Source organism: Cetorhinus maximus, unplaced genomic scaffold (genome assembly GCF_964194155.1).
Source record: "Cetorhinus maximus unplaced genomic scaffold, sCetMax3.hap1.1 HAP1_SCAFFOLD_609, whole genome shotgun sequence".
Lineage (NCBI taxonomy): Eukaryota > Metazoa > Chordata > Chondrichthyes > Lamniformes > Cetorhinidae > Cetorhinus > Cetorhinus maximus.
In genome coordinates this window covers 19,430-38,688 of record NW_027596551.1, presented here as the reverse complement: position 1 = coordinate 38,688, position 19,259 = coordinate 19,430, and the positions used below count along the sequence as shown (strand labels likewise).

General features: G+C 47.0%; 1 protein-coding gene across 2 annotated transcripts in view; it reads right to left on the bottom strand.

The window, feature by feature from the left end:
- Positions 1-15,530, bottom strand: part of cop1 (COP1 E3 ubiquitin ligase) — a 147,337-nt gene extending 131,807 nt beyond the window's left edge. For both annotated transcript variants that reach the window (XM_078535713.1, XM_078535714.1), the window contains exons 1-2: positions 15,413-15,530; positions 13,641-13,738 (exon numbers count right to left, since the gene is read on the bottom strand). In XM_078535713.1, coding sequence (XP_078391839.1) covers positions 13,641-13,738; positions 15,413-15,456 — 142 coding nt within the window. In that variant the 5' untranslated portion in view covers positions 15,457-15,530. The remainder of the gene's footprint in view (positions 1-13,640; positions 13,739-15,412) is intronic.
- Between the last annotated feature and the right edge of the window lie 3,729 nt (positions 15,531-19,259).

The following is a 19,259-nucleotide window of genomic DNA, read 5'->3' as shown; positions in this document are numbered from 1 at the left end:
GGAATAGTGTGTGCAGTTTTGATCTCCACATTAAAAAAAATATATACTTGCATTGGAGGCAGTACAATGAAGGTTCACTGGATTGGTGCTATGATGAGAGACTGAGTAAATTGGTTTGTATTCTCAGGAGTTTTGAAGAATGAGAGGTGATCTCATTGAAACCTACAAAATCCTGAGGGTGCTTGATAGGGTGGACACAGAGATTGTTTCCACTGGTCAGGGAATCTAAAACACGGGGGCACAGCCTCCGAATAAGGGACCTATCACTTAGGACTGAGATGAAGACGAATTATTTCACTCAATGGGTTGTGAATCTTGGAATTCTCTACTCCAGAGGGCTGCTCCATCATTGAATATATTTGAGGCTGGGACAGACAAATGTTTGGTCTTTCAGGGAATCAAGGGATTATGGGGAGCGGGCAGTCAAGTAGAGTTGAAGCCCAAGATCAGCCATGATCGTACTGAATGGTAGAACAGGCTGAATGGTCTTCTCCTGCTCCTATTTCTTGTGTTTTCATTTTTAAAAAACTCAGTCAAATTAGGTAAACGTAATTTTTGCTTAACAAAATCATTCTGGCTTTCTTCAATTGATTCCCATTTGTTCAAGTGATTATTAATTTTGTCTGGATGAAATAATTCGTCCTCATCTCGGTCCTAATTTCCCACCACCAGGATTCAACTGACTGGCCTGTGGTTGCTGGGTTTATTCGTATATCCTTTTTTGAACAAGAGTATTGAAGACATAATGTCCTGAGGGGTCTTGACAGGGTGAATGTGGAGAGGGTGTTTCCTATCGTAGGAGAATCTAGAACTGGGGTGTCACTGTTTAAAAATAAGGGATCGCTCATTTAAAATGGAGATGAGATAAAATGTTTTCACTCAGAGGGTCATGGGTCTTTGGAACTCTCTTCCTGAAAAGGTGGTGGAAGCAGAGTCTTTGAATATTTTTAAGACAGAGGTGGTAAGCAAGGGGGTGATAGGTTATCGGGGGTAGGCAGGATGCAGATTTCAGGTTACTCTCAGATCAGTCATGATCTTATTAAATGGTGGAGCAGTCTTGAGTGGCCGAATGGTCTAGCCCTGCTCCTTGTTCATAGTATAACCTCTGCAATTCTCCAGTATTTGCAGATGATTGCGGAAGATTATTGGTCTGAATGTAAACTTACAGAATAAGGGGAACCCAGGTGAGGCAGAGAATGAGGATCTGCAGAAATTGATCATGGTTTTGTGAAAGGGAGATCATGTTTAACCGATTTATTGGAGTTCTTGGAAGAACTAACAGATGCTGTGGATAAAGGGGAACCGGTGGATATGCTGTACTTAGATTTTCAGAAGGCATTCGATAAGGTGCCTCAGAAAAGGTTACTGCGGAAAATAAAAGCTCGTGGTGTAGGGGGGTAACATATTGGCATGGATAGAAGGTTGGCTAGCTAACAGAAAACAGTAGGCATAAATGGGTCTTTTTCTGGTTGGCAGGATGTGATGAGTGGAGTGCCACAGGGATCAGTGCTGGGGTCTCAACTCTACAATTGATATATATATGATTTGGATGAAGGAGCCAAAGGTATGGTTGCTAAATTTGGTGGTGACACAAAGATAGGTGGGAAAGTAAGATATGAAGTGGACATAAGGAGGTTACAAAAGGATATAGACAGGTTAGGTGAGTGGGCAAAGATCTGGCAAATGGAGTATAATGTGGGAAAATGTGAGGTTGTCCATTTTGGCAGGCTAAGGAACAAAAAGGGTGCAGTTACATTGCAGAGTGTACCCTATAGACCGTCAAATAGTGAGAATGACGTAGAATAAATCTGCAGGAAATGAGAGAGAGATGCAAGCATTATAGAGTAGTTATAATGGGTGACTTTAATTACCTGAATGTAGACTTGGTCAGTGGTAGTGTAAAGGGCAGCAAGGGGAAAGCGTTCCTAGATTTTGTTCAAGAGAATTTTCTACAGCAGTATGTGTCCAATCCAACAAGAAAAGATGCACTGTTAGACCTGGTTCTTGGAAATGAGTTGGGCCAAGTAGGTCAAGTATAAGTGGGGGAACATTTAGGAAACAGTGATCATAGTATTGTACGTTTTTGGATGATGATAAAAAAGGACGATAGGCAATCCAGAGTAAGGATAATTAACTGGAGGGGAGCCAACTTTGACGGGGCAAGAATGGAGCTGGGCCAGATAGACTGGAACGAAAGATTGGCAGGAAAAACTGTAGCTGAACAATGACTGGAGAATTGCAAACTTTACGCCCTTGTTCAAAAAAGGTTGTAAGGATAAGCCCAGCAATTACAGACCAATCAGTTTAACTTCAGTAGTGGGCAACATTCTAGAAACAATTATTCAGGATAGAATTAGTAGTCACATGGTAAAATATGGGTTGATAAGGAAGAGCCAGCATGGATTTCTAAAGGGGAAATTGTGTTCAACTAACTTGGAGTTTTTTTGAAGAGGTAACAGAAAAGGTCAATGAGGGTAATGCTGCTGATGTGGTGTACATTTCAAAAGGTATTTGGTACAGTGCCACACAACAGACTTGTGAGAAAAGTATTGCTCATGGAATAAAAGGGACAGTAGCAACGTGGGCTCAAAATTGGCTGAAAAACAGGAAGCAAAGAGTAATAGTGGATGGATATTTTTCGGGCTGGAGGAAGGTTTGTAATGTACCAGTCCAGGGGTCAGAGTTGGGACCCTCGCTTTTCCTGATATATATTAATGATCTAGATCTTGGTGTGCAGAGGACAATTTAAAAGTTTGCAGATGATATGAAGCTTGGGAGTGTTGTGAACTGCGTGGAGGATGGTGTGGGGCTTCAAGAGGACATAGACAAATTGGTGGAGTGGGCAGAAAGGTGGCAAATGAAGTTCAATGTGGAGAAGTGTGAAGTGATGCATTTTGGTAGGAAGAATATGGACAGACAATATAAAATAATTGGTGAAATTTTGAAGGGGATACAGGAGCAGAAAGACCTGGGTGTATATGTGCATAGACCATTGAAGGTGACAGGACAAGTGGAGAGAGCAATCAATAAAGCATATAGTATCTTGGGCTTTATTAATAGGGGCATAGAGTACAAGAGCAAGGAGGTTATGCTGAATTTATATAAGACACTCCAGAGGCCTCAGCTGGAGTATTCAGCTACAAGGATAGGTTGGGGAGGTTGGGACTGTTCTCTTCGGAGAGAAGACGACTAAGGAGATTTGATAGAGATGTTCAAAATCACAAGGGGGCTGGACAGAGTTGATAGGGAGAAGCTGCTCGTAAAAGGAGAGAGCACAGATTTAAAGTGGTTTGCAAAAGATGCAAATGTGCTGTGAGAAAAACCTTTTTTCACAGTGAGTAGTTCGAATCTGAAATGCACTGTCTGGAAGTGTGTTGGAGGCAAGTTCAATCGAGGCATTCAAAAGGGCATTAGATGATTATTTGAATAGAAACAATGTGCAATGTATGGGGGAAAGGCAGGGCAAAGGCACTTGGTCATAATGCTCATTTGGAGAGTCGGTGCAGGCATGATGGGCCGAATGGCCTCCTTCAGTGCCGTTAAAGTTCTGTGATTCTGTGAAATAAAAAGTATATTATCTAAATGTAAGAGGTTGCAGAGCTGCAGAGCTCCAAGATGCACAGGGATCTGGGTGTCCTAGTGCATGAATCACAAAAGGTTAGTATGGAGGTACAGCAAGTAATTAGCAAAGCTAATACAATGTTATTGTTTATTGTGAGGGGAATTGAATACAAAATTAGGGAGGTTATGTTTCAATTATACAGGGCACTGGAGGCCACATCTGGGATACTGTGTAATGGCTGGTCTCCTTATTTAAGATGTAAATGCATTGCAAGTAGTTCAGAGAAGATTACTGGACTAATGCCAGGAATGGGCGGGTTGTCTAATGAGTAAAGGTTAGACAGGCTAGGTTTGTATCCACTGGAGTTTAGAAGATTAAGAGGTAACTTGATAGAAACATATAAGATCCTGCAGGGACTGGACAGGGTGGATGTGGAAAGGATGTTTCCTCTTGTGGGAGAATCTAGAACTCAGGGTCACTGTTTAAAAATAAGGGGTCGCTCATTTAGGACAGAGATAAGGAATTTTTTTTTCTCTCAGGCGGGTGAGAGACTTTGGAATTCTCTTCTTGAAAAGGTGGTTGAGGCAGAGTCCTTGAATATCTTTAAGGCAGAAACAGGTAGATTCTTGTTAAGCAAGGGGGTGAAAGGTTATCAGAGGCAGACAGGGATGTGAAGTTCAGGTTAAAATTAGATCAGCCATGACTTTATTGAATGGTGGAACAGGCTTGAGGGGCCAAGTGGCCTATTCCTGCTCAGAATTCAGATGTTCGTATGATCCTATCCAACAGATACAATGTACTACCTACCTGTGAGAAGAGAGATCGAGATTATCAGGAGTACCGGCTCAATGGGGTCATGGAGCCGGGAGCAGGAGGCTGTCCAAAGGAGGGTGGGAGAGGAGGGGCTGTATAATGTGGTAGTAGCATGGGGTTCAATAATGAGGGGGGTAGTTACCATCATTTGTGAGCAGGATCATGATTTCCACATGGTATGTTGTCTACCTCATGCTGGGTTGAGGGCCAACTCAAACCATTTGAAAGGCTATTGGAGAGGGAAAAGCCATGTTGGGACAAACAAGTAGAAAAAGCAAGAGAGCTCAGAGTGCTAGGAGTTAAAAGCTAAATTAAAGCACAGAAGCTCAAGGGTTATTAACTTTGGATTATTAATCACACACCATCCCAACTTAGAACTATATTGCCGTTCCTTCACTGTTGCTGGGTTAAATTCCTGGAATTCCCTTTCTATCGGCGCTGAAGGTGTATGTACATTGACTGGGGCTGTTCAAGGTAGATCACCATCACCTTCTCAAGGGCGATTAAGGAGAGCAATAAATGCTGGCCTTACCAATGACGCTCTCATCCCAAGAACGAGTAAGAAATTATTCCCTGAGCCACTTGCAAACTAGCGTAGGAATAAGCAAGATTAAAGTTGAGCATGTGGCTGAAGTGATGGTGTGGGAGAGTTCCAATTCATTGAACATTGGCACTGGACGCACTGCTCACATTGGAATGGCTCCAGAACTGTGGGCCCAGAGGATGAAATGGGGTCAAAGAAGTTTGGGAGGGTCGGGCAGGGCGGGGAGAAGAGGTGTGAGTGTTGAGGACATATGCAAAAAGATAGCGAAAATAATAATTCCAAAACAAAAAGAGAGCAGAACAATGGTCAGAAATTGGGTTAGGAGCTACAGATAAAAGGATACAAAAGATGTCAAGTAGGGAGAACTAAGAAATGAGAGGGAAAAAAGAACATTACAGAACAGGCTAGGTAGGGTGTGTGGTCCAAGTAAGTGTTCATCATACAAACAGAGTATAAAGGACAAATTAATTTAATTCAAGCACAAATTAAAGTTGAAGAGTATGACATGACAGCTATTATTGAGACATGGCTACAAAGCAATCAGGATGAAGAAATAAATAAACCAGATTAAAAGATCTACAGGGAGGAGAGGGGGAAATGGTAGAAAGGAAGGCGCAGGATTAGTGAATAAGGAGGAAATCAACTCAATAAAAAGAATATAACAAGAGGTAAGCAAGCAGAAAAGACTTTAAGATCAAATTAAGAAAGAGAGAAGGGTTTAAGACTGGAATGCGAGTTGCATATAGGCCCTCTTGTAACAGCAGTGGAAAGGGAGGTTATATAAATGCAGGGGTTAAACAAACATATAGCGAAGGCAAAGTGGTTTTAATTTTGGATTTGGAACTTCCATACAGACCGTAAAAGGTAAGTCATGCCTGATGACCTTGACTGAAATTTTGAAGAGTTGACTTAAGTCATGGACAGGTAAATATCTACGCATATTATTAAAATGGACTTTGAGAAGGAATTTGACAATGTCCCTCATAAGACTGTCAGGGGGCTAAGACCTCTCACTCTATATTTTTCAAAAATATATAGATATCCTCATGGCTAATTTCTAAATTTTAAGAACTGGGCAAAGACTTTAAAATGGCTGAAGCCATGTCTGGCTGTGACTTTCAAACAAAAGGAACTTTCTAGTAGTATCAGAGCAGCTGACACCTTGTTATCTCTGAAGAGATGCTGACAGCCCTGTGGGTTGCAAAGACAAAATTCAAAGGGCATTTTCAAAGCCCATCTGCATTTCATAAGCCACACCTGGCTACCAGAGTCTACTAGTCTGCTCGGGCAAAGGGCCCTGCATCCACTTTACAAATTCTTAATGATTGGGACATAAACAATCTCAGGAGCCCAGAAAGAAATATACATCCTTTGTCAAAGACCAAGTGGAGAGGTGAGAGTCATGTGACATGACCCCCGAGCTGAGAACACCAGTTATACTGTATTGTTGTACTGTAAATCAGTTTACCACCTTCCATCTAGCTCAGAAAGAAGGTTATGTCCAGGTTTGAATGCCTGGCTCCCATCTACACTGTTTCTACCGGGATTTCTGAACTTCTGTACCAGCACCTACAAGACTAATTCATGTCTGTGCGCCTATCCCATCATGTAAGTTATCTCTACTGGAAAAATAAATTATCCAGCATCAGTTTTCAACCTGACAACCTCTGTGAAGGAATACACCATTGCAGTTCGATTATGGGCTCTCAGATTATTTTATCTGTGGTCTTTGGCCTGCAAATCTTTCTTTCTCTATCCCCTTCTTTTATTGTATGAGTGGAAAGGAGGTTATGTGGCTACCCAGCTCTTGCGTTCGAGTGTACACAAATAAACTAACCCTCTGAGTTTCGCCTATTTTGAGTTTGCTGTGAGGTTATTAATCGAAATTGGATCATACAAAAACCATGGTGTTGAGCAATATGCCATCGCTTATGAAGGGGGAAGCAAATCAAAACACCTTTCTGTTTACGGATGGGTGTTGAGAAGAGAATTCAGGGCTGTTTAAATTACACCCCCCTCCCCCCACCCCCTTGTCCGTAACAAGACTGTTAAGCTAAGGTTGAAGCTTATGAAATAGAACCTGGTTAGGAAATTGTCTCTGCTCTCATCTCTTGCAGATTGGGCAAGTATTTTCATTGGCAGGATGTGGCATCTAACAAGCATCCAGCTTGGGGCCAGAAACATTCGCTAATTATTATTGACTTCAACAGATGATGGGAGAGAGAGAGACAGGCAGCCAATTTGGCTGATAATATAGGTAGGCAATATTACAAGAAGTGTAGGCAGAAGCATAAGATTACTGAGATACTGATAGATTTAGCTCTGATGAAAGGTCACAGACCTGAAATATGAGCTTTGTTTTACTTTTTACAAATGCTGCTTGCCCTGCTGAGTATTTCCAGCATTTTCTGTTTTTATGATGGATAGATTGAGGGAATGGGTAAGACTGTGGAAAATGGATTTCAATGTAGGAAAATGCAAGGACATCCACTTTGGAACTGAAAGGAATAGAACAGGGCACTTTTTAAATAGTGAAAAGCTACCAACAGTGGAGGTCCAGAGACACTTTGGAACGGGGTGAGGGAAGCGGGGGCTGGTCCAGGTACGTAGATTAAAACGTCAGGAACGGGTGCAGAAAATGATCCAAAAAAGCTAATAGAATGCCGGCCTTAATATCTAGAGGACTAGAATACAGGGGGCAGAAGTCATACTTCAGAAACACAAAGCCCAGGTGATATAAGAACACAAGAAATAGGAGTAGACCATTTGGTCCATCAAGCCTGCTCCACCATTCAATACGATTATGGCTGATCTTGGGCTTCAACTCTATTTTCTGCCCGTTCCCCATATCCCTCAATTCCCTGAGACACAAAAAATCTGGCTATCCCTGTCTTAAATATAGTCAAATATGGAGAATCCACAACCCTCTGGGGTAGAGAATCCAAAAGATTCACATCCTTTCAAATGAAGGAATTTCTCATCAGTCCTAAATGATCATCCCCCTATCCTGAGACTGTGCCCCCGTGTTCTAGATTTCCCAGCCAGGGGAAACAAACTTTCAGTATCTGCCCTGTCAAACCCCTTCAGAATCCTTTATATTTCAATGAGATCGTCTCTTATTCTTCAGAGAATAAAGGCCTAGTTTACTCAGCCTCTCATCACAGGATAGCTTTCTCATCCCAGGGACCAGTCTAGCAAACCTTCACTGTACTGACTCCAATGCAAGTATATCTTTGCTTAAATATGGAGATCAAAACTGCACATAGTTTTCCAGACGTGGTCTCACCAATACCCTGTACAATTGCAGCAAGACTTGTTTTATCCCTGTACTCCAATCCCCTTGCAAAAAAAATGGTCAACATGCCATTCGTCTACCCAATCAACTTTGAGTTCCTTGTCCAAGTACATCCAAGTCTCTTTCAACATCAACTTGTACAAGTTTCACAATTTTCAAAAAATCTTCTGTTTTTCAATTCTTAGAAGAGTGAATAACCTCAGACTTCCCTACATCATACGTCATCTTGCTGCCCATTCATTCAACCTATATTTCTTTGGAGCCTCTGTGTCCTCCTCACAACTTACCTTTCCACCTAGCTTGGTATCATCAGCAAACTTGGATACATTATTCTCAGTATGTTCATCTAATTAGATTTTAAATAGCTAAGGCCCCAGCATTGATCCTTGTGGCATTCCACTAATCATAGCCCACCAACTCGGGAATCCCTCATTTACACGTGCACTTTGCTTCTGTCTGTTAACCAATTCTCTATCCATGCTAATATTACCCCCAATCCCAGAGTCCTTATCTTGCATACTAACCTTTTGCGTGGCACCTTATCAAATGCCTTTTAATAATCAAGGTATACAACATCTACTTGTTCTCTTTTACCTACCCGAACAGTTACATGCTCAAACTAACTTTGTCAAGCACAATTTCCCTTCGTAAGCGCCATGTTGGCTTTGTCTGATCATTCTATGTTTTTCTAAGGGCTTTAAGACTTCCATAATAATTGATTCCAGTACATTCTCCATGACTGATATCAAGCTAACGAGACTGTAGTTCTCCATTTTCTTTCTATCACCTTTCTTGAATAGTGGTGTCACATTTGCTAACCACCAATCTGCTGGGACTGTTCCAGAATCTAGGGAATTTTGGGGAATCATTGTCAAAGCATTCACTATCTCTGCAGCGATCTCTTTTAGAACCCAAGGATGTAGGCCATCGGGTCCTGGGGATGTCAGATTTTAACGGACCCCTCATGTTCTCCAGTACTTTTTATTTCCAATATTCATGGCCTCACTCTTTTTAGCATCCATGTTACCCTCGATTTGTGTGTGCAACATGTGCTTTCTACTGTGAAGACAGACACAAAATATTTGTTCAACGTCTCTGCTATTTCCTCGTTTCCCACAATACTTTCTCTTGTTTCTGATTCTAAGGGACCAATGTTTACTTAAGCTACTCTCTTCCTTTTTATATGCTTGAAAAAGCTTTTACAATCTGTTTTTATATTCCTTGCTAGCTTTCTCTCATTCTATTTTCTCCCTGAACAACTTTTTGGTGGCCCTTTGCTGGTTTCTCTAATCCTCAGAGTTGCTACTATTCTTTGCAACCTCATACTCTTCTTATAATCTCAGCCTATGCTTAATCTCTTTACTAAGTCCCTGATGGATATTTTTTGCTGAGTTTTTGTTTTTCAATGGAATGCATTTTTACTCAACATATTGAATTGTTTCTTTAAATGTTTTCCACTGTTTACTTACTGCCACACATTTCAGTCTATTTACCCAATTAACCTTAGCCAGCTCTCCCCTCATATCTATGTAATTGACTTGATCCCTGGTCAATTCCACAATGTATTGTTCCAGGAAACAGTCATAAAACATTCTACAAAATCATCTTCTCGACTATAGTTGTCAATTTGATTGGTCCAATCCAACACTAAGTCCCCCACAACTACAATGCTGTCTTTGGTACACGCTCCAAGAATTTCTTGTTTAATGCCCTGTCCACCAGTTTTACTACTGTTGGGGGCCAATAAACTACTCCCACCAGTGTTTTCTGCCTCTTGCTGTTCCCAATCTCCACCAATACTGATTCTACTTTCTGATCTTCTAAGCCAAATCCTTTCACACTCATGTCCTTCTGTCATCCCTTACTAACGGGACTACCCCTCCTCCATTTCCTTTGTCTTTTCAAAGCTATTCACCATCCTGACTTGGAAACATATCGCCATTCCTTCACTGTCGCTGAGTCCAAAGTCTTGAACTCCCTCCCTAACAGCACTGTGGATGTACCTATCCCACAGGGACTGCAGTAGTTCAAGATGGCAGCTCACCACCACCATCCCAAGGGCAATTAGGAACGGGCAATAAATACTGGCCCAGCCAGCGATGCACACATCCCATGAAAGAATTTTTTTAAAATTGTGTATCCTGGAATATTTATTTCCAAACCTTAGTCACCATGTAGCCATGTCTCTGTGCTGGCAATTAGATCTAAACTTTTTTTATTATTTTATGGGATGTGGGCATCACTGGCAAGGCCAATGTTTGTTGCCCATTTCTAATTGCCCTTGAACTGAGTAGCTTGCTGGGCCATTTCAGAAGGCAGTTAAGAGTCAATCACATAGCTGTGGGTCTGGAGTCACATGTAGGCCAGATCGGGTAAGGACGGCAAATTTCCTTCCCTGAAGGACATTAATGAACCAGATGGGTTTCACAACAATCGATGATATTTGTCATGGTCACCATTACTGAGACAAGCTCTATATTCCAGATTTTATTAATTGAATTCAAATTGACCAGCTGCTGTGGCGGGTTTTGAACCCGTGTCCCCACAGCATCAGACTGGGCCTCTGGATTACTAATCCAGTGACACTACCTCTGCACCACAGTGTCCCCCAGAAATAATTTCTGACTCTCTGCCCTGCAAGTTCCCTTCATTATCTTTAAAATTTGGATCAAACCATCCATCAGTTTCTAAATTCTGAGGTATACAACCAGAGTTTGTATAATCTCATTTTATAACTTAACCCTTGAAGTCCAAGTATCATTCTGGTAAAACTATGCTACACTCCATCCAAGAACAGTATGCTCTTTTTCCAAGTGTTGTGCCCAGAACTATTCTACCATTACCATCAAGCTGCAGGATCAACCCTGGTTCAATGAAGAGTGCAGGAGGGCATGCCAGGAGCAGCACCATACATATCGAAAAATGAGGTGCCAACCTGGTGAAGCTACAATAGAGGACTACTTGCGTGTCAAACAGCATAAGCAGCAAGTGATAAACAGGGCTAAGAGATCCCACAACCAATGCATCAGATCTATGCTCCGCAGTCCTGCCACATCCAGTCGTGAATGGTGGTGGACAATTAAACAACTCACTGGAGGAGGTAGTTCCACAAAATCCCCATCCTCAATGATGGGGAAGCCCAGCACATCAGTGCAAAAGATAAGGCTGCAGTATTTGCAACAATCTTAGTTAGAAGTGCCAATTGAACAATCCACCTTGACCTCCTCCGGAGGTCCCCAGCATCACAGATGCCAGTCTTCAGCCAATTTGAATCTCTCCACTTGATATCAAGAAACGGCTGAAGGCACTGGATACTACAAACGCAAAGGCCCTGACAATATTCCAGCAAAAGTACTGAAGACTTGTGCTCCAGAACTTGCTGCGCCCCTAGCCAAGCTGTTCCAGTACAGCTACAACACTGGCATCTACCCGGCAATTTGGAAAATTGCCCAAGTATGTCCTGTACACAAAAAGTAGGACTAATCCAACTCGGTCAATTAAAGCCCCATCAGTCTACTCTCCATCATCAGTAAAGTAATAGAAGGGGTCATCAACAGTGCTATCAAGTGACACTTGCTTCGCAATAATCTACTCACTGACGCCCAGTTTGGGTTCTGCCAGGGCCACTTAGCTCCTGACCTCATTATAGCGTTGGTCCAAACATGGACAGAGGTGGTGAGAATGACTGCCCAGGACATCAAGGTAGCATTTAATTGAGTGTGACATCAAGGAGCCCTGGCAAAACTGGAGTCAATGGGAATCAGGAGGAAAACTCTCCGCTGGTTGGAATCATACCTAGCACAAAGGAAGATGGTTGTGGTTGTTGGAGGTCAGTCACCTCAGCTCCAAGGCATCACTGCAGGAGTTCCTCAGGGTAGAGTCCTAGGCCCAACCATCTTTAGCTGCTTCATTAATGATCAATGACCTTCCTCCCATCATAAGGTCAGAAGTGGGGCTGTTCACTGATGATTGCACAATGTTCAGCACCATTCACGACTCCTCAGATACTGAAGCAGTCCATGTCCAAATGCAGCAAGGCCTGGGCAATATCCAGGCTTGGGCTGACATAGTGGCAGATAATATTCAAGCCACAGAAGAGCCAGGCAATGACCATCTCCAACAGGAGAGAATCCAACCATTGCCCCTTGATGTTCAATGGCATTACCATCACTGAATCTCCCACTATCAACATCCTGGGGGTTACCATTGACCAGAAACTGAATTGGACTGGCCATATAAATACTGTGGCTACAAGAGCAGGTCAGAGGCTAGGAATCCTGCGGAAAGTAAATCATCTCCTGACTCCGCAAAGCCTGTCCACCATCTACAAGGTCAGGATGCGAGTTAGTCTCTACTTGCCTGGATAAGTGCAGCTCCAAAAATAGTCGAGACCATTCAAGACAAAGCAACCCACAGGATTGACAGTCCATCCACCAGCTTAAACATTCACTCGCTCCACCATTGATGCACAGTGGCAGCAGCATGCACCATCTACAAGATGCACTGCAGCAACTTGTCAAGGTTCTTCCAATAGCACCTTCCAAACTGATGATCTATACCATCTAGAAGGACAAGGACAGCAGATAGATGGGATCACCACCACCTGGAAGTTCCCCTCCAAGCCACACAACATCCTGACTTGGAAATATATCATTGTCGCTGGGTCAAAATCCTGGAGCTCCCTCCCTAACAGCACTGTGGGTATATCTGCACCACAGGGACTGCAGCAGTTCAAGACGACAGCTCAAGAGCAATTAGGGGTGGGCAGTAAATACTGACCTTGTCGGCAACACCCACATCCCGTGAAAGAATAAAAAAATGAACAGAGTAAACCTTTCCCCTTACATGGTCCCCTCAAACAGGGCAGGTACAGCAGGAGTTAGATACAATCAAGCTCCCTCTATATTGTTCCATCAAATATTCGCAGGGCTGGTACAGCACAAGTTAAACACGAAATAAAACTCACTTTACATTCCCATCAAATATTCCCAGAGCAGGCACAGCACAGATTAGAGACTGGAAAACTTAATTTAAACTGTTCCACACTCCAGGGCAGTGGCACAAAGTGCCTCAGCTACAGACTGAATAGCACCTGTAGATCACTGTGACTCTCTGCTGAGGTTAAAGCCAAACCTCTATGTTGTATCTCCGCTTTACTGATGACATAAACCACCTTGACTAGGAGATTGGAAAATTATCGTACTGACGCAGGCTCTGAATTGCTAGTTATTACCATGGGTTCTTTTGTTCACTGGATTAAAACTGCCCAAACTCATTTGATGGTGGACACACTTACAATTTTAGTCAAGGTTCTGAAAGTTGCAACGGGACCTGTGCATTCCTGTCTGTTCCTTTGTACATGTAGCTCATGGCTTTCATTATCCAGAATGATAATTACTGCTATCACTCTCACAACAGAGACTTACCGAGGAAGTTCGGGTAAAGCTGATCAACATTATCAATCACGTAGTTGCACTTGGGGCACCGATTACTGACCTCCAGGCTCTGTCGAATACATTTATAGCTGGAGAAGATCAGGCAACAAGTTAGAGCAATCAATTCTGTCCCCATGAAACACACACTCAACTGTGTGCTCGTTCTCCCCGTGACTCACTCAGACAAACACAGTTCCCTCTTGGTTTATCACTCAAGACTCACCTAACAAGCAATTCCATGAAAAATTCTGGACTTTGGTCGATTCTCGACACCCAGTCGTGTGGAAGGAGCATTGAGATTGCCTGTGGCTTTTGTGCTAAACAACTAGAAACCGATCAGCTGTATCACAGCACCGCCACCCCCTCGGAAAGCCACCACCCGCCACTCCTTGGAGCGTCATCATCTCTCCATTCCTCAGAGCCCCACTGTGCCCCCACTGGAGAGCTGCTGCAACACTCCCCCACTCGGAGAGCCCCGCTGTGCCCCCACTGGAGAGCTGCTGCAACACTCCCCCACTCGGAGAGCCCCGCTGTGCCCCCACTGGAGAGCTGCTGCAACACTCCCCCACTGGGACAGCCCCGCTGTGCCCCCACTGGAGAGCTGCTGCAACACTCCCCCACTCGGAGAGCCCCGCTGTGCCCCCACTGGAGAGCTGCTGCAACACTCCCCCCACTCGGAGAGCCCCTGCTGACCCCTGCCACAGAGAACTCCTACCAGCCCACCTCCCCGCAGAAGGCCACTGCCACCACCGCCCGCCCCACCCACTCCTCACTGCTCACTGCCGCCGTCCCCAGAATTCGAGTGCCTCTCCCCAACTTCCTTGGGACGCTGCCGCCAACCCCACAGCCGACCCACAGAACAATGCTGCTGCTGATGCCCCCCGCCCCGCTGAGAGCCGTCACCACCTCCACCTCCACCTCCCCAGAGCCTCCCCTCACAGAGCCGTCACCACCCCCACCTCCCCAGAGCCCCTCCCCTGCTGAGAGCCGCCACCACGTCCACCTCCCCAGAGCCCCTCCCCAGCTGAGAGCCATCACCACCCCCACCTCCCCAGAGCGCTGCCCCCGCTGAGAGCCGTCACCATGTCCATCTCCCCAGATCGCTGCCCCCCCCACCACCACTTAGAAAGACGCCACCAGCACCCACCCGCCCCTCAGAAAGCCACAGGCGCAATCCCTCCCTCGCAACACCACCGCCACCCCACCCTTCAGAGATAAGGATCTTCACTGTGAGGATAAAAGGAACATCAGGCGCTCATTGCTCATCAGATATGGAGCAAGGCCAGCAATCCCTTCCACTGACACAGGAGAGTGCTCTCAAGGACAAGCGCAGTCAAAGACAGACTTGGTTTACACTGCAAACCAGTGTGTACTCACAGCAACATCACAATCATCTCCCATTGCTTGGCTTCCAATAAACTTCATTATTCCAATCTCAGGGGCAGGGGTAGCCACAAATGATAAACAAGGGGCAGCAATTCTCGGATTATTTAAACTCTGAGAATTTCATGATTGGCTCTAAAATGCTTGGGCCCATGATGCGCAAATGATGCTGGGTTCGATATCCAAAGGTTTCTTTAACTATGGACAAAATAACTTTATCCTGATCAACTCCAATTGACCAAGCATTATGGGGACAATATTTATCCTATTACGCTCTCCCTGTATTTTTAAAACAAACAAAATCTGCTAAAATGATCGAGTTTAAATTGTAAACAACCGAATTTATGATCTTCATTCATCAAGCATCAAGTGGCACTCACCAAAAACTGTGACCGCATTTTGTCATATGTGCCTCCTCGATCATCTCAAAACAGATAGGGCTGTGAAAGAACAAGAAATAAAACGGTCAGAATCACTGTCCGCGATCGGAGAGCAGGGAGGAGTGAGCCACTCATCTCTCTCTCTCATTCGTTGATCGCTCTCTCTCTCTGTTCCCCTGATCACTCTCACTCTCTCTCCCCACGATCGCTCTCACTCTCTCTCCCCTGATCGCTCTAACTCTCTCTCCCCTGATCGCTCTCACTCTCTCTCTCCATCTCTCCCCTGATTGCTCGCTCTCTCCCCTGATCGCTCGCTCTCTCTCCCCTGATCGCTCTCTCTCCCCTGATCGCTCTCCCTCTCTCCCCTGATCGCTCTCCCTCTCTCCCCTGATCGCTCGCTCTCTCCACTGATCGCTCTCTCTCTCCACTGATCGCTCTCTCTCTCCCCTGATCGCTCTCCCTCTCCCCTGATCGCTCTCTCCCTCCCCTGATCGCTCTCTCCCCTGATCGTTCTCTCTGCCCTGATTGTTCTCTCTCTCTCACCTGATCGCTCTCTCTCTCCCGCCCCTGATCGCTCTCTCTCTCTCCTCTGATCGCTCTCTCTCTCTCTCCCCGATCGCGCTCTCTCTCTCTCGCTCCCCTGATCGCTCTCTCTCTCGCTCCACTGATCGCTCGCTCTCTCTCTCTCTCCCCTGATCGCTCTCTCTCCCCTGATCGCTCTCTCTCCCCTGATCGCTCTCTCTCCCCTGATCGTTCTCTCTCCCCTGATCGTTCTCTCTCCCCTGATCGTTCTCTCTCCCCTGATCGTGTTCTCTCTCTCACCTGATCGCTCTCTCTCTCTCCCGCCCTGATCGCTCTCTCTCTCTCTCCCCTGATCGCTCTCTCTCTCCCCTGATCGCGCTCTCTCTCGCTCCCCTGATCGCTCGCTATCTCTCACTCCCCTGATCGCGCTCTCTCTCTCACTTGATCACTCTATCTCTCACCCTCCCCTGATCTCTCTCGCTCCCCTGATCGCTCTCTCGCTCCTCTGATCGCTCTCTCGCTCCCCTGATCGCTCTCTCGCTCCCCTGATCGCTCTCTCACTCCCCTGATCGCTCTCTCGCTCCCCTGATCGCTCTCTCGCTCCCCCGATCGCTCTCTCACTTCCCTGATCGCTCTCTCACTCCCCAGATCGCTCTCTCTCTCCCTCCCCTGATCACTCTCTCTCTCTCTCCCCTGATCGGTCTCTCTCTCCTTCCCCTGATCGCTCTCTCTCTCTCTCCCTGCCCTGATCGCTCTCTCTCTCTCCCACCCGATTGCTCCCTCTCTCTCCCACCCCTGATCGCTCTCTCTCTCTCCCTCCCCTGATCGCTCTCTCTCTCTCCCCTGATCGCTCTCTCTCTCCCGTGATCGGTCTCTCTCTCTCTCCGCTGATCGCTCTCTCTCTTTCCCCTGATCGTTCTCTCTCTCTCTCTCTCTCTCTCCCTCCCCTGATCGCTCTCTCTCACTCTCCCAACCCTGATTGCTCTCTCTCTCTCCCTCCCCTGATCGCTCTCTATCCCTCCCTCCCCTGATCGCTCTCTATCCCTCCCCTGATCGCTCTCTCTCTCTCTCCCCTGATCGCTCTCTCTCTCCCCTGATCGCTTTCTCTCTCCCCTGATCGCTCTCTCTCCCCTGATCGCTCTCTCTCCCCTGATCGCTCTCTCTCTCTCTCCCGCCCCTGATCGCTCTCTCTCTCTCTCTGCTCTGATCGCTCTCTCTCTCTCCTGATCGCTCTCCCTCTCTCTCCCCTGATCGCTCTCTCACTCTCTCCCCTGATCGCTCGCTGTCTCTCCCCGCTGATCGCTCTCTCTCTCTCGCTCCCCTGATCGCTCGCTCTCTCTCACTCCCCGGATCGCTCTCTCTTTCACCCTCCCCTGATCTCTCTCGCTCCCCTGATCGCTCTCTCGCTCCCCTGATCGCTCTCTCGCTCCCCTGATCGCTCTCTCGCTCCCCTGATCGCTCTCTCGCTCCCTCCCCTGATCGCTCTCTCTCTCTCTCTCTCTCTCCCCTGATCGCTCTCTGTCTCCCTCCCCTGATCGCTCTCTCTCTCTCTCCCACACCTGATCGCTCTCTGTCTCTCTCCCTCCCCTGATCGCTCTCTCTATCCCACCCCTGATCGCTCTCTCTCTCTCTCTCTCTCTCCCTCCCCGATCGCTCTCTCTCTCCCCCTCCCATGATCGCTCGCTCTCTCTCTCTCCCACCCCTGATCGTTCTCTCTCTCTCCCTCCCCTGGTCGCTCTCTCTCTCACCTGATCGCTCTCTCTCTCTCTCCCTCGCCTGATCGTTCTCTCTCTCTCTCTCTCCCTCCCCTGATCGGTCTCTCTCTCTCTCCCACCCCTGATCGCTCTCTCTCTCTCTCTCCCACCCCTAATCGCTCTCTCTCTCTCTCTCCCACCCCTAATCGCTCTCTCTCTCTCCCTCCCCTGATCGCTCTCTCTCCCTCTCCCCTGATCGCTCTCACTCCCTCTCCCCTGATCGCTCTCAATCTCTCTCCCCTGATCGCTCTCTCACTCCCCTGATCGCTCTCTCACTCCCCTGATCGCACTCTCTCTCCCGATCGCGCTCTCTCCCCGATCGCTCTCCTCTCTCCCCTGATCGCTCTCTCTCTCTCTCCCCTGATCGCTCTCACTCCCTCTCCCCGATCGCTCTCACTCCCTCTCCCCTGATCGCTCTCACTCTCCCCGATCGCTCTCACTCCCTCCCCCCTGATCGCTCTCACTCCCTCTCCCCTGATCGCTCTCACTCTCTCTCCCCTGATCGCTCTCTCTCTCCCCTGATAGCTCTCTCTCTCCCCTGATTGCTCTCGCTCTCACTCCCCTGATCGCTCTCTCGCTCCCCTGATCGCTCTCTCTCTCCCCTGATCGCTCTCTCTCTCTCCTGATCGCTCGCTCTCTCTCCGCTGATCGCTCGCTCTCTCTCGCTCCCCTGATCGCTCGCTCTCTCACTCTCTCCCCTGATCGCTCTCGCTTTCTCTCTCTCCCCTGATCGCTCTCTCTCTCTCCCCTGATCGCTCTCTCTCGCTCCTGATCGCTCTCGCTCCACTGATCGCTCGCTCTCTCTCGCTCCCCTGATCGCTCGCTCTCTCACTCTCTCGCCTGATCGCTCTCGCTCTCTCTCTCTCCCCTGATCGCTCTCTCTCTCTCCCCTGATCGTTCTCTCTCTCTCCCCTGATCGCTCTCACTCTCTCGCTCCCCTGATCGCTCTCACTCTCTCGTTCCCCTGATTGCTCGCTCTCTCTCGCTTCCCTGATCGCTCGCTCTCTCTCGCTCCCCTGATCGCTCGCTCCCCTGATCGCTCGCACTCTCTCCCCTGATCGCTCTCTCTCCCTCACTCCCCTGATCGCTCTCTCTCTCTCCGCTGATCGCTCGCTCTCTCTCGCCTGATCGCTCTCTCTCTCTCTCTCGCCACGATCGCTCTCTCTCTCTCCCCTGATCGCTCTCGCTCTCTCTCCCCTGATCGCTCTTACAGCCTCTTTCCCCTGATCGCGCTCTCTCTCTCTCCCCTGATCGCGCTCTCTCTCCCCTGATCGCCCTCTCTCTCTCTCTCCCCTGATCGCTCTCTCTCTCTCCCTTGATCGCTCTCTCTGTCTCTCTCCCCTGATCGCTCTTTCAGCCCCTTTCCCCGATCGCTCGCTCTCTCTCTCCCCAATCGCTCTCTTTCTCTCCCCTGATCGTTCTCTCTCTATCCCCTGATCGCTCTCACTCTCTCGCTCCCCTGATCGCTCGCTCTCTCTCGCTTCCCTGATCGCTCACTCTCTCTCTCTCCCCTGATCGCTCTCTCTGCCTAACTCCCCCTGATCGCTCTATCTCACTTCCCTGATCGCTCT